This window comes from Lates calcarifer, linkage group LG7_1, assembly GCF_001640805.2.
Source record: "Lates calcarifer isolate ASB-BC8 linkage group LG7_1, TLL_Latcal_v3, whole genome shotgun sequence".
NCBI classification, from domain to species: Eukaryota; Metazoa; Chordata; class Actinopteri; family Centropomidae; genus Lates; species Lates calcarifer.
In genome coordinates, this window is record NC_066839.1 from 7,907,584 (window position 1) to 7,923,740 (window position 16,157).

The window sequence follows — 16,157 nt, forward strand, 5'->3', positions numbered from 1 at the left end:
AGTATCACTCAATTATTGATAAAAAAATATTTGGAATAATTTTTTGGTAACACAGATCATTTCTGATCCCTTGTAAGCCAAGCAATTTCAAATGAATAAAGCTGGAATTCAAGGACAGACAGACAAACAAAGAGACCAAGGGAAGGAGCTCTCTGTCTGCACAAAAGTGGCGTCACTGAACAGTAAAAACATCACATTAGAGCAGCTTTGGAAACTGTTCTGAACTGATATTCTTCCACAAGATACAGGGAGCAGTGATGGCTGTTTGTGTTCATTGTCTCACTTCTGATTTTTGCTTTATTTATACAAGTTTTTAGTGTTAATGAGAGTTGGTGTTGTATCAACATCTGCTCATCATTAAAATTTTATAGCGATGCCAACATCAGTCAGCTAGCTGAGCTTGCTGTCAGCAGACAGTAAAATGGTAATACTAAACAGTCTAAGGCTAGATTATAAGAGTAAGGCTAAACCCATCTATCATGGCCAAACAATGCAGAACAAACCATTTAACTTTAGTTAACACAATAAGCCAGTATGGGAAATATGCATATTTGCTTTCTTGTGAGTTAGAGTTGCAACTCTCATCTCTTGAGAGTTAGATAAGATGATTGATACCACTCTCATATCTGTAAGATAAATATGAAGCTACAGCTGTTTAACTTAGCTTAGCATGAAGACTGGAACCAGGAGAAAACAGCTGGCATGCCTCTGTCCAAAGGTTACAAAATCCATTTATGCATCACCTCTAAGGCTCAGTAATTGAGATGTTATATCTCATTTGTTTAATCAGCAAGACTCAAGGAAGTCAGTGGGCCCGGCCAGGAAGTAGTCTGAGCCATAGCCCCAGTAAAACAATGTGTCGGTTTCCTCGCTTTTGTTTTTGTATGGATTATGCAGCAAATAATTTGTCAATTAAAGCGACTTATAGGTATTAGTTGGTGGATTTGATCACCTCTGGACAGGGATATTTCCCAGCTGCTGGCTATAGTTTCATATTTAATGTACAGTAGCATGAGCAGTCGTATCGATCCTCCCATCTAACTCTTAACAAGGCAAACAAGTGTATTTCCCAAAATGTCAAAGTATTGTTTTACTGCATAGGAGAAAAGCAAAAAAGAATTAAAAAACAGACTTTAAGTTCTATAAATAATTAACAAAAATTAAAATCTTGACACAAGGTTCAACTTATTTGTTGTTGTTTTCAAAGCTCTCAACCATAACTTGTTGCATTCAAACAAAAGATGTGTCTGCATTAACTGATAACTGTCTGTGTTAACTCAGACAAACAAACAAACATGTTTCATGCTCTGAGGAAGGTTGATAGAAACATGTCAACCATTATATTTTAATAAGAAGCTCTACAGATATATTGTGCCACTCTTTTCTACTACTACTTTGGAACTGGTTTATGCAACGTCTCATAAATGTTGCAGAGTACAACAAAAAGAATAGCACATTAAAAAACAATCTTACCAGTCAATGAGAAATAATAAAAACACAGCAAGGCAGAGGGACAGAGAAATTCCCATTTCAAAGATGAGGACTGACGTGCAGGCTTGTTTGATGGCTGTCATCTTCTTGATTTTTTCCCTTTTTTTTCTCTCTGAGTGGCAACAATTAGTGCGACATTTAAGTGTTTCTTTGCTGTCAATCTCAAGAAAGCAAATAAATTGGCTGGGTGCTTGAGAGATCAAATACCACACACTGACTGACAAGAAAAAAACAAGAGAGGAAAGGGTGCAATTTGTAATTTTGACTCGTCAGTTAGTAACACGCGAAATCCTGCTGTTTTCTCCAGGAGACATGGTTTTCAGCACATAAAAAGACATTTCCTCTCAATGTGATTAACAGCAGAGAGTGAAGCGGGCCATTAATGGCATTCTCTGCTCGTGAGATAAAGGTCCTGGCAGACTGGCGTATTTTCAGTTTCCTGTGAAAAATGAGTTGGCTTAATGCAGTGCAACGGGACTGAGATGTGAGAAGAACTGAATACTGGACGTGCAGAGGTGGAGGCTCTGGAAAGATTAGAAACCCATCACCCACCAAACAACCACCGTCGTCCTTGTCACTTTCATTTATTCCTGTGAATATGCTCTGCTACCTCTGAAAGGGACTCATCCAGAGATTATTCCATGGAATAATGACGGTGTATTCGACAAGTTGCCAATCTCAGGAGACAAAGGAGTAAAGGAAGGGGGGTGGGGGGGTGGAATTACGTATTTGTAAATGTTGGTTGCTCAACACTTTGGAAAAATGAGTAAGAGAAAAAGCTGAGAATTCACACATTTTCAAGCACAAACACCTCAGATGTTTTGAAAAATGGCCTCCGTTTATGAGAAGTGTAATGTTTCTTCTCCTGCCAGCCCCTTTTAGCCTTCTTGTTAACTTACAAACACTTATGTTGCTTCTTCTCTCAAAATCAATGCCTTAATTTGACAGCATGCTGATTACTGTGTGTCATATGGATTTTCCACTTTAACAAAATGAAATGAAGATTGCCATTTCCAGCTGGTTTTCAGGTTTTTTGAGTCTGACGTATAGCAGCAGGGAGTGCTCCATGTACTGTGACTACTCTCTCATCACAGTGGAAAACATTTCCTCTATCTAGAATCACTATCTTTATCTGAAGTGAGGAAAAGCCATAGAAAGAAAACAGGCTGTATAAACATATGTCTCTCTAATTTATATTCATCAACTGTTTCTGGTGGTCATATAAGTTAAGAAGACAGAAAAAATGGTTTTAATATAAGCATCCCTTCAGATTGAATTTTTCCTCAGTTCATTTTGTAATGCTTGGCTGTTCAAGCATGAAGAATTGCAGCCTGTCAGATGTCATTTGTGTCCTAAAACCCATGAGTCCTTGCATTTTTGCTGTCATTTTCTGTAGTTTGTTCAGATTACATTCACAGCCCTACAGAGGTGCTCATCAGCGGTTTTTTAAACAGGGCTGAGATTGACAGTTTTTAGAAGCATTTGAATGGCACTACAACACTCAGTTAAAAGGGAAAAAGAACCGAAGGACTGAATGAACCAGAGATTAAATAAAACATGCTTATGATCACAGCCGTAGCCATCGAGGAAATGGAAGACAGGATGTTCTCAGAACTGTTTCAGGACATTTGGGCCTGGATTAGTAGTTTACACTGAAATACACAAAGATGAGACATTGTGAGTTTTTAGCAAAGCCTATTTCTGACTTTATATTTTGTGTCAACATTGTTAAATGTCACTGTCTTAGACCAACAAATGTCAGGTTCTTCACTACAATTATATGATGAAACAGTGAGGAAAATAGAACATTTTACAGACTTTTTTTGAGGCTAGTTAAACCTAATTATTTACAAATTCCTGTCTACAAGGCATCAAACTGACAAGGTAATCAAATCCCCTAATACCAGTACTACTTATGCTGTGACAACATACAGTCTATAATTTAAGGTGTATTGTGTTTTTATAGAAAAATAAATCTTCTGTGTGAAAACATTAGGCCTGTTAATGTGGACTCAAATTCAGTGTAAGGGCATCCAAATATGTTCATACTTTGGGTTGGAATATGTACAGAACAAAAATATAACAGATCAGACTGAAGAACATCACTTCACCATCATCTCCTCATTTAGAAATATGAACAATCAAGGAAGTAGAGTTGTCACATGAAACTAGAATATAGAGTTGTTGGTCATCTGCATAACCAAGAATGCTTCAATGAGGAACTCCACCATCAGTATCGTGTCTGCAATACATAATCACCCAACCTAACAAAGAAAATCCGTTATGTCCTTCAAGACTTTAACAAAACTAATCAAGCACTTTGCCGCAGAGATATCAATTCATTACATCAGTCATATCATTAATGTATATTTTCTGTGTCTTAGAGCTTAAGAAAACTCCTGTACCTCTAAAGGCTGTTACAACTCCTCACACACATGGATGTGTGTTTGTGTGTTTGCGTTGGTCATATAAATCAGAGCGACAGGTGATGTGAAGATAAAGATGAGCTGTAAAGAAACGATGTGTACTTTAGCTGTTGAACAGCGCGAGCGTCTCACAGGCTGAATGATGAAACATAATGAAGGACATCAAGATCTTAGGCGATCGTCTGGTCTCTCCTTGGAAGTGGAGCGGAAGAGTTCATGGTTTGCAGCTATAAAGGTGCGACTGTGACAGTTATATAATAAATATCATAAAAGGGTGAGTAAACTTAGAGTCACCTCATCCTAACTCTGGTTACGCAACGAGGCATCGAGGCCTGGCTGAAAAGTTAGCCCTGATGAAAGCAGTGGTGACACAGTCGAAGATAGATCCAAGGATTTGTTGCAACAGTGTCTGAACACACCAGGTCACATGCTAGGTATGTGTTTTACTCCATATAAGGACGCTAATGAAATTATACTTATGTGGCATGTTTTGCAAATTAAAAAGGTGTTTCTTGTGGTGTACAGAAGCATAAAATGAAAACCTGAGTGATAACAGGCTGTAGAAACCAAAGCAGAAATTTGTCTGGCATGAAAATAAATCACACAAAAATAGTATGAAAAAAAATTAAGTCAACAAAATGATGACTTCCTTGACAAAAACAGGACCAGGAACATCTGTTTCCTGAAGATTTGACAGTTCCATATCCTCCCAGATTTGCTGGAAAGTGTGATCAAAATGCATGCTTCTATAAAGCAATCCTGCAGCACTGAAATAAAAAATATTCTTTCATTGGTTTGTGAAAAGAAATGTAGTTTTCTCTTGTTATGAATTCACCAGAGCAAGACATTTCTCATGATTGTTGAAGGCATTTGACTAATGTTAATTCCCTGATAGTACAAAAGACCATGAATGCTCCATTCAGCTGCGAACTGTACAGCATTGTATAGACATAGTAAAACCAACACTGTACCACTGCTTAAAATCTCTTGTTTTAATTTTGGCTGAATTCTAGTTTTTCCATCAGAGTGTGTGCAGACAGACCACAGATGGTGCTTAACGCTGAAGCCAGAGGAGAACTAGACTCTGTTTAAGTACTCTTAATAACATGAAACACCTTTTTCTCTAACAGTCTACTCCCATTAACAGCATTAACTCTTTGTAGAACTTGAATGATTATAGCATCACTATAACAAGAAATGATTCTGATGGTAGAATAATTTGGTGTCTTTGTGTTTTTAGCAGCTTTTCCTCAAAATGATTAAATAGTCTAGAGTCTTTGTTTATTTTTCTGCAAAGAGATGCAACAATTATGCAACCGTTAATTAAGCACCACCCATATTCTTGCAAGTGTTGTCTTGTGCATGTGCACAATTTAGAGTAAAGGGGGATCCATCTGTAAAAACATTGCTCCATTAATGTGTTTTCGCATAAAATTACAGTGAAATTACATAATACAAAATTGTTCATCAATCTTGTTAATGATTTTGCTGTCCCTTGATTTTTCAGGTAGTTTTCTTCAGGCTTCAGCTATTGTGAAAGTACATTTCTCATCAAGCAGAATTACTCAACAGCTACAATATAATGTGTACAACTAAGCCTGGATTACAAATTAACATTTATACAAAGGACTAGACTAAAACAAATGTATATTTCACAAAATAAATAAATAAATGGATAAATAAATAAATTACTTAATTCAACACTCGAATGAACCGTTGTTTTAAATTAAATCATATTTTATTATTGTCAAAGAAAAAAACATACTTTAAATGTATAGCCACACACATAGCAGTCCCTCTATCAGTTATTGAGAAATGTTGAACAACATTAACAGGCATATTGCAGTTAATAAAAACATTCCAGTAAAAAAAAAAAAAAAAGACGAAAATGTGACCGAAATGAATGTGATATGACTAACATTTTGAGACATTGTTGAGTAAAACTAAAAAAATAAAATAAAACAATGATTATGTACGATAACTCCTTTGGAGGACTAAAACATAAACAAAATAAACACTGTATAAAGACCTCAGATGGCTGAATCAAGTGTGTTATTTGGGGTTTGGAGCAAAAAATACCCCCTAAGTGCATGAGGTGCAAACTCTGAGGCCATGTATTAGTGAGGTGTACTGCTATTATTCTGAATCACCCACAAACACAGAGTATTAATTCAAATATCTCAGGCTAATAACAGAAGAAAGAATTAATTAGGACATATCATTTCCATAACAAAACATAATGATTCCATTTAAAAAATATAATAAAATAAAATAGTGCACTGAATTCCAGTGTCCTAAAGCATATACAATAGTCTTCTAAGGTGCAGCAGTGAATAAAATATGACTTTCTACTATGCACAAACTGAGCTAACATGCTCTAAGTTAAAATGAGTCTGAATATAAGTGTGCTATATGAAAACATATGACAAGCGACAAGTGCGTAAAATACTTTGATGCAAGGGAAGAAACTATGAAAAAGAAATTCATAGAGATTTGTACAAAAATACAGTGAGGTCTGAGAGGAGCGGCAGGGAGGCGTAGTGGTTAGAGACACTGTCACAGGGTTCGATCCCCCCACAACAGCTGCGAGTGTCCCGGTCTCGAGCAAGACGTTTGAGCCGTTACCTGCTTATTCTCAATCAAAACTGTCATTTAAAAGCCTGTAATGGAAGGAAAGTACATAAAGCAGATCAGAGCGTTTTGGCTTGAACCTGAACTTCAGTTACAGACACACAGGAGAAGACACTGAGATTATTATTATTTTTTGAAAACTTTCACTGAAAAAATAGGCTTTCCCTCAATAACACCTGCTAGTGAAGAGTCCAAATATATACACATTTCTGTAGTGAGTATAATACTTACAACCAAAGATTTCCTGTTGGAAAGTCTTTTTGAAAAAATTGGATTTAAGAGTATTCAATAAAATATTTCTTAGCGGGGAATTATATACAGTTAATACACCCCTAATCCCTCTTAAAAACATGTCTCACAGTGTATTTTGTTCCTTTTCATATTAGAACACCAAATTCTGTCTTATGAAGAAAGAACTAGTTGAATTCAATATTATGATTTTTAATATCAGAATTCAGAGGTGCAGAGAGAACTGCACATTATTTTTTCCCCAACAGAAAAAGTTTCAGAGTCTGTGTAATACATGCTTCTTAAACAACCATTAGCATTATTTCTCAGTGGCATCAGTAACCATGTTAGGTTCTAAATAGTTTGTGCTTAGCTAATGGAAGTTAAATACATGGCTGCAGTCTGCAGCACCAGGCTCCTCAACACCAGAAAGAAGCAAACATCAGGAGTACCATGTTTCTTTAGGACTAGAGCTGCGTTCCCCTGAGTGGGACTTGACCTTAAAGCAGGAAGTCCTCCTCGTTTAGATGGAGCTTCTGCGTTTATTGAGTCTTCTGTAGGTGTTGATGCTGTGCAGGCCAGTGGAAACTGAGCTAATGCCAGAGTGACGCTGCAGGCTACACACACAGCCATTAGAATGGAGGGGGTTGGAAAAGGCCTCTCCCTGCTCCATGTAGGTGTCCGAGGTGGAGAGGTCACGTGGGATGATCATGGGTATGGAGTACTGCAGTTTCTCTCTGCTCTTGTACCAAAGGCAGGAGCACATGGACTGGAAGTGGAGCACCTCAGCGTAAACATTACGCAGGCCTCGGCTTGCCGCTCCTCCCCCGCTGCCTCCCACTGCGCTCCCTCCGCCGCACCCAGGTGGTGTGGAGGAGGAGGAGGCCGGGTCTACCGAGCAGGTAATGTGTCCACCTGCCTGACCGTTGTGAGCGAGGAGTGCTCTCTGCTCCGCATCCCTCTTCTCATCCTCGGCGTTCATGGTCATGAAACGCAGCACCGCCAAGTTGAGGAAGGCGCCGATCACAGCCAGACCCGTCAGGATGTAGATGAAGCTGAAGGCCACGTACTCCGGCTTGGTCTGCAGAGCATGCTTGTTCTGCAGCGCCACATAGTCCCCGAAGCCAGATGGTGGTGAGCGTGATGAAACAGTAGTAGTAGGCATGAAAGAAGCTCCATCCCTCAAAGTGGGAGAAGGCCAGTGCCCCTACACACAGTGTGCTCATGCAGGATATGAAACCGATGGTCACCATGTTGGCCATGGAGACCTCAGTATTCCTCATGCCAAGGCACTTCTTCAGGCGGTGGAGCAGATACCTGACAAAGGTGTTGATCCTCTCGCCCACGCTCTGGAACATGACCAAGGTGAGAGGGATGCCCAGGAGGGCGTAGAGCATACAGAACACCTTCCCTCCATCTGTGCTGGGGGCTGCATGGCCATATCCTGAGGGACAGGAGAAAGGAGCAGGGTTACTGGGGCAGAACTAATTAAATCTACAGTGCAGAGGACAGGGGTCTGAGCGGAGAAGGCTGCGGGCTGGGAAGATCGTCAAAACCTGGAGCAGACAAGATATAAATGATTTGTATTCTATGAGCAGCACTTCTGATAAATTCAAAGACTCTTCATTTCACGGCGACAGAATGCAATTGGAGATGAGAATGCACAGTGATGTGGCAGGAGTGGCCGAGTATTGATGTCGTGTATGGGAGAGAGGGCTTGAATAATTCATTGACAATTGGTCTCTGTGGAGTGGCTTCAGCTAATGAGTACATTTGCACCTAATTAGTCCTCAACATTTTTCCAGATCAAATAAACAGGACACCATAGGGTAGTTTGCAAATATTGGTCCTTATTTTGTTTATGTAATAAAATTGTTCTTTGTGCTGCAGTCTGTTAAAACTTTGGATTAGAAGACCCCTACAGGATAACAGCAAAAGTCAGCAGTGGTGTTTGTATGTGCTCCACTGAGTCTTTTGAACAGTACAAAAACAAGACAAGAAAAAGAATAAAAAAATCTTCATGAAACTCAGGAGGTAATTAAGTAACTTTGTGGCGCAGAGTGTGTCACGTCAAAGTTCAGAGGAGGAACTTTCCATTAATTTATTCCACGTAGAATGGCTAATAAACCACTTACTGTATAAACATATTGTCAGTGACATGCATTTACTGAAATGCCCGCTTGGCGGATACTAGCAAATGCTCACCACCAGCCAGTGTCAGATATGGCATGACTCACAGTGAGTCTGTATGCAGTCAAAGTACAAAGCTCATGAATTTCAAGATTTCCTTCCGGCCCTTTTTTCCAGGTAGCGCGTCAACCTTTTGTCTCATAACGTCATCTTCTCACTCCTATTGTCCCACAGGATACGAGGCCCTCGCGTGCAACATCATTACCGCCTGAAATAAATTTCCCACATGTGGACCTGTTGCACACAGGAGCTGGGAGATGATGTCCCTGATAACAATGGGATCAGCAAATGGAAAAGGTTGACCAATAGTTAGAATGTAATTACTCCGGGGGTTGATTTAATTCTTTGGGCTCTGGTTTTATTGTCACACTGATCCGTGTGGTTGAGCCATCTGTCTGTCTGGTGCCAAATCTGTTTAAAGCTTTCCCAGTTGTGCCACCACAAATAAGAGCCATTACAACTGATGTATCTCTTTGTGGGATGAAAAACATGACCCACTCACCATTCACAGAGCCATTTAGCTTCTTAGTAGCATTTTTGTTTCATCCCCACAAAGAATTTTATCTCATTTTCTAATGACAGAGAGATGACTGACGAGTACTCTGTTCTGATTAGTGTTCAATTTATTATATACAGTCCATTTTATCAGAGACCGATTCCCCAGCCAAATGATGACCTCAAAAATGACCTTGATATCAAGTACTTCCCAACATTTTTTTGTCTGACGTAACCTAACCTCACAACTCTGCCAGATGAATTCAAGTACCCCTTAATCACCAGCAGTCATGTCCCAAATATGTTTATTTGAACTGGTTTTAAAGTGGATGATATTTAACACTATCACGTTTACTTTGCATTCATACAAGTGTGGCCTGTTCTGGTAGAACCTTCCAACCATTCATTCATTACATAAGCTTTAACTGTTCAATGGACAAACAGTTGGGACAGCTAAAAGACTTTACTTTGGCTATTTCAACTGTTTGTCCATTATCCCAGCATTCATTGTTTTGTTTCACCTAGTTATTCAATACTTTCAACTGTTTACTCATTACTTTTATCTAACTTTTTCAGCTGTTCAATACTTTTTGCTATTCATTTGGCAATTCATCAGTTATTTTTATCCATTTCAATGATTTATCTATTACTTTTAGCAGTTTCTACCATTTCTCATTACCTTTACCTTACTGTCAACTGTATATACATTACTCTTACCTATATTTCAGCTATTTTTCAATAACTTTTAGTTAACCAACCGTTCATCATCCATTATGTTCGCTAACAATTTTTAACTGTTACTTTAAGTTATTTTAGCTGTTGATCTTTTTATTGAATAATTCTATCTTTATCAACCATTACCTATCACTTTTCAGCTATTTCAACTGTTAAACCATACTTTTAGTTAGCAGTTTTAACTATTATTCAATATGTTTAGCTGTTTATTTCAGCCATTTTTATTAGCAAACCATCAAATGTGTATTCCTCTAGTTAACGGTACCTATTGAAACCATTTTTCTGTGACTATTAGTTAGCTAACCGTTAGTCTGTTAATTAGCTGAGCTTTATTCCAATGGTTTATCTACTACTAATTCCTATTTTAATACCTGTTTCAACTGTTTTTTCAGCTGTTAATCCATTATTTACAGTTTCAAGTAGTTTTCATACACACCTGCAGGATGTGATTATAATGAACCACCTGGGGTATAAGGTGTTGATAATCACTGCTGTGGACAATAATGTCCAATTCTTACAACGCAAACCAGTCAAGTTCCTTTTGACCTTTATTATGGTTGGCTACCTTCTTCCTTTTTCTCTGGTGGATTCTCTTTATCAAAATTGCATAAGTCTATATGGACAGTCTGTTCAGCCACATTACAGCTCAGGTCTGTGAATATATTAATGTGTTCTATTCATCCATCATGAATATATATTGAATCATAACTTTCTGAAGAAAATCTGCATTATTACTTACATTGGAGAGGGCACATTTTTTCTTCTGGTTCTTTGCTACATTTAAAATCATTTGTTATGCTCCCCTCAAGCACTGCATCAGAAAATATTATAACCTTAAATTGCATTAGCTTCAACCTTGCACAAGAATGTACTTCTGACTATACTTTTGGTTAAATCCAGCAGACATACCAACGTATTATGATATGTAAACCAATTTTCAGCATCTTGATTTGTAATGTAGTTTTGCCATTTGCCTCTCAAACCATTTAATATTAAAGAAGCTTCAAAATGTGCTCAGAATCAGTCAAGCATTCCCATTCAAAGAAGTAGCTCTATACTTAAGTAAAAAAAAAAAGATAAATGTGCTTATTAACCATTCATTGTGGAGTGAGTGGGACAGTGTGTTCAGGTGAGCACAGAGGCTGAGCTGCAGCCCTGTCAGGAGCTGTCAGCAGCAGGGAGCAGCTTATCGAGACGCTGAGATGACCGGAGTGACAGCGGCGCTCATCAACAACAGATGCAGGAGCTGGAGGCGACAAGGCCAGCAGTCCTGCCGCTGTGTGAGAGAGTGAGGAGGCCCGCATGACAAGCTCATCCTCTCCTCTGCCCCCTGAAACTTCTCCCACCCCCCACCCCCCACTGACAAAGTTATCATGAGACAGGATGTCTCCGCGGCTTGTCCTGGCACGCAGGGGAAAGCCACCAGAGTCACTCGCTCTGTTTACACGGATTACAGTCATCGCCACTGGCAGATGAAAAGTGCAGCCTCACCGCTCTGAGAGGTGAAAAAACAATGGACCACAGAGGCTTGATTGACATCTGTAGAACCCCAGACTCTTACAATGGCTGTCTAAGGCTGAAACATTCATATTTAACACACTTGCTTTCATAATAGTAGTGTCATTATAAAGGAATGGCTGCAACTATTTGGACATATTTCATGGAGAGATGGGGAAAAACAGAGAGGAGACATCTGGGAAACTACAGTTTTTTTTCCTAAAGAAACAGTAATTCCCTCTAAAATTAGCTCAGATTGTCAATTTGTGTAAGGATTGTTGCAACATATAAAAGCAGTATCAAAGACCTTGCCGCAACCCAAGGCTGATTGTCTCATAACCTAATTTCTGTAATTATCATGTAAAAGAAAATATGAAAATTGCATAACACTGAAAGGCGATAAGAGCCTGAAAAAGGCTTATTAGGCAAAACTAACAAGCAGGGGAGGCTTATAAATGTCAGCTGAACACAGGTGCATCATACTCTAAACTCTCCTTCCCTCCTCATTGCTGCCTCTCATTACTGAATCATAATTTACAGCCAATCATATGAACTAATGCCTCTAGCATCAGGCTAGCCCAAATTTAAATGCCTCAAAACAAATCATTTTACAAATATTCCCCTGTGATATCTTTACCATTTCTTAACACTGCCAACATTTTGTAATTCAGAGATTTAATTTCTAGTCAATAAAATCCTAGCCTGTAACATATTTTAATTCATTTCACAATTTTTAATCCTCCCCACATTCATTTTAGCAGATGGGCGCACAGCTTTACTCAGTGCTGTGCCATATTAACCCTCACTCAGATTCTCTAAATTAAATGTCTGATATCCTCCAACACTGCTCATCTGTAGCCATGCAAATCACATCATTGGTGCTGGTTGTCATTACACCTTTTAGTCCTGTGATTGCTAGTTTGTCTGCGAAGATGACAGCTCAGTGAATACAGTTCCTTCCCCCGTGGTGCCTGCCTCCAAAAACACAACATCACCCACTGCATCTAAAGTCTTCATTAAACTGATTAATTAGGTGGGATTAAAACAGGCTTTGAAAATACATCAAAGAATGGCATAATGTGGCCGTTAGGGCTCCTGTCTTCTGTCACTCAATTAAATTTTCATTGATTACCAGGCACAATTTGTTCTCGCCAACAAGATGAGGAGCACAACCTATTCATCAAGCACATCACCTCACCTAATGGGGAAGGATTCTCAAAGAGGCAGTGCATTTGTCAGTGGCCAATTCATCAGGAAGGAGAAGCTGCTGAAACCTATATTTCACTCAAATGTCCACAGAAGACCACAAAGGGAAAATTAATGTTTTCAGATGCCGCCACCCAAAATGAAATAAAATACAAATAATTTACGTGTGCACCAGTGGGATTACAACTCATGTTATATACACATATTATATGCTTAACAAGATGGAACGAATCTCCCTGGAGTCTCTGGAGAGGAAACTTCAGGACATGCAGACTCAGTAACAGAAATGCTGGTGGCAGAGCTGCTCTCTCTGGGGTTCAGCGGTGACTTATAATGTCCTCAGACATCTCTACACCCTGGAGACCAGCCAGTGCCATGCTGAATAATACACTCATATGTGTGTGTGGTGCAGGGTTTCACTCAAGGCTGAGAGGCAATGATGAAAACAGTAACCCAGCTAGATGCTGTTGGCTTTGTATAATTACACAGGTATAATTAAAGGATATATCATCTCATGTTACTTTCAGGAGAAAAGTGTTTTTTTGTGCTATGCATAAACAAGGTTTGGTGTTTTTTAAAAGGGCTCTGAATTGTTACTTCTGTTTGTGAAGCTTTTTGACATTTGTTTTATTTATATTTGAATTTAGTTTTTTAATTTTCGAACAGTCCCTCTTGTGCAGATTTGTCTTCTATGCTTCTGCTCCATTGCAAACTACTGCTGTCTACCTAAAGATTGTGCAAACCCAAATATCTTTCCAAATACATTGAATATATTGTCATATATGTTGGTAAACAGCCATAAAAACATTTCGCATGTCACTGCAGCGGTCCCCAACCACCGGGTCGCACAGAAAGAATAAATAATTTATATTATTTCATCTTATCTACTATTGTAGTTTATGGAGTGTTTTATTTTGAAAAATGACCGGAAACTCTGGCTATCACATCCGTCTGTGCCTCCTGATATCACTTGACACATATCTGTCTCTGTCATGGTTGTGATGCTTGGTAAGTTAAACTAGCTAGCTAACGAGCTGAAAGGAATAAGAAAACAAATGTCCGTGTAGAGCGTGTTTGAAAAGGAAAAAAGGCCCAATGATGAAACAACATAAAAGTCTAAGATTGTCAAGAAAAGCAAAGCTGCATTTAGTGGGAAAGAGCAGAAGTCCTACTTAAAATACGCTCTTACAGCGACAGGTGATTGACATGCTCCAGCCTCCCTCTACATTATATGTGGCAACGGGCTATCAAACGAGGCCTTCAAAACTGCTTCGACAAGTAGAGACAAAGCACCCTGCATTAAAAGACAAGACAGAACCCAAGTTCTTTGAAGAAAAAACGAGAACAAGAAGGACAGAAACAAGTCTTCAGGGTCAACACAGCAACAGGTGTAGCTATACTGAGAACGCCGTACTTCGTTGCTAACCGTGTTGCTAAGGCTAAGAAGCCTTGGTGAAGAGCTGACCCTACCTGCTGCTGCGCCATGGTGAGTTGTATTTATAATGATCTTTACGTGTTATTTTTTTTTATGCCGAATCAATATTCCGGTTATTTAAGCCCCCCCCCGCCTCCAGAAATATTAAACCTATAACAAATGACTGTGGGGACTAAAAAGCAGCATTCGCTGCTACTTGTAAAGCTTATTGCTGAGTGCATGGTAAGAACTGAAGGCTACCTAACATATTGATCAAACTAGAGCTTCTTTCATCTTGAGTTCTGGTAGTTATATACCATGAGGACACTGTTTAAAAAGATTTGAGTGAGTAAATCAAACTAAAACTATGAAAGTAAGGGGGACAAGATTAAGATTTTAAATGTCTTGAGTGTGCTATAAATAATTAAAAATACACACATTCTGGAGGCGTTATGACAGTGTTTGTTATAGATTAGTCACCAGAGGTTGTAAGTGATAAATGCTGTCAGAAAAAATGCTGATTTTAAACAAAAGCTCAAACTTTGTAAAAGTTCTCACATCAGCAGCTAGTTAAACACTCCATCTGTGACAGAGTAACGTGAGTAGTTATAATAATTCACAGCTCCCCTGAGAGGACGTGACTGTCGGTGTGTATCACTGCTGTGGCCAGTAAACAAATTCCTTTAGCAAAGCTCAAGTGTGCTCAGAGGTGTTATACACAACCACAACATTGGGCCGTATATGGCCAGCCTAGTTGGTCAACATACAGGTGGCCTGAGCAGCTATCCCCGCGTGACGTCACCCTTATCTGCATTTACGCCATCCCTACAATGCTTCGAAGATTGAGGAATGTTCTGTGCAAATCTACAAATAAACACAGATCATGTCATCCATTTGCTACAGGCTGTCTTTGAGCACTCTGCTTCCCAGCATGCCTTCTCCACAGCTCGCTTTCAACTCCAGCTGTGTCTGGCCAAAGATATTGTTACATGACCCTGCAAACTGTAACTCTTCACTACTTGCAATCATCAAGCATTTCCATGGATGACACCCACAGATGTTATAGTAAAAGTTAATAATCATTCTGGATTTCCCACGACTCAAGTCCTACCTCTATCTATAACGTGGACCCGCAGACCCCCATCAATTCTCAATTACAGACACCTCAAACTCCAAACGACCCCATGATTGTTTATTCAGGCACTCAAACACAGCTCTGGCTCTCCCACCTCCCTCCATTACTCTGTCCGGCTTTTGACCCATAAGACCTCGCTGACAGCTGCTGTATAATGTCCATGGTAATGAGTGTGAAAGCAAAAGAATTCTAGGAATACTTTTAAATCGGGAAAATATCAATATTTAGAGTCAATGAGCGCAATCATGATCTAGAAAAAAAAGCACAGTTGCTTCATTTATTTTCAATCAGTTATGGATTAGAAAGAAAGCTCTGTCAGCTGTTTTAATGTCTTAATGCAACAACAGTGCAGTATTATTCAGTAGGACAGTACTGATCTATGCAATATTTTGGGATGATGTTTAAATAGCAAGTCAGTTTTAAAGACATTTTGTGTGTCATGTCTACGCATTTTAAACTATTAATTTGTCATTTAATGCTCTTAAGTCCCCATAGACATCCATTGTAAAGAGATGATGTACAGCCAAATTTTTACCGAGAGCACGGCCCTGAAACATTAAGATGAGATGGTTAGGCAGTCATTTTAATGATAGAGCTGCATGGTTAGTAGATGTAGTATTATGTTGGTGTGATCGGTTAATCAAGTCCTGAAATAATACAGCAGGTTATTTGTCAGTGCCTTCCAAATCCATTACAAATGATTCATATT

General features: G+C 39.0%; 1 protein-coding gene across 1 annotated transcript in view; it reads right to left on the minus strand.

The window, feature by feature from the left end:
• Positions 1-5,657: 5,657 nt before the first annotated feature.
• Positions 5,658-16,157, minus strand: part of kcnk3a (potassium channel, subfamily K, member 3a) — a 29,227-nt gene continuing 18,727 nt past the window's right edge. The window contains 2 exon segments of the mRNA XM_018661746.2: positions 5,658-7,902; positions 7,904-8,220. Of these exon segments, the coding sequence (XP_018517262.1) occupies positions 7,300-7,902; positions 7,904-8,220 (920 nt within the window). The 3' untranslated portion in view covers positions 5,658-7,299.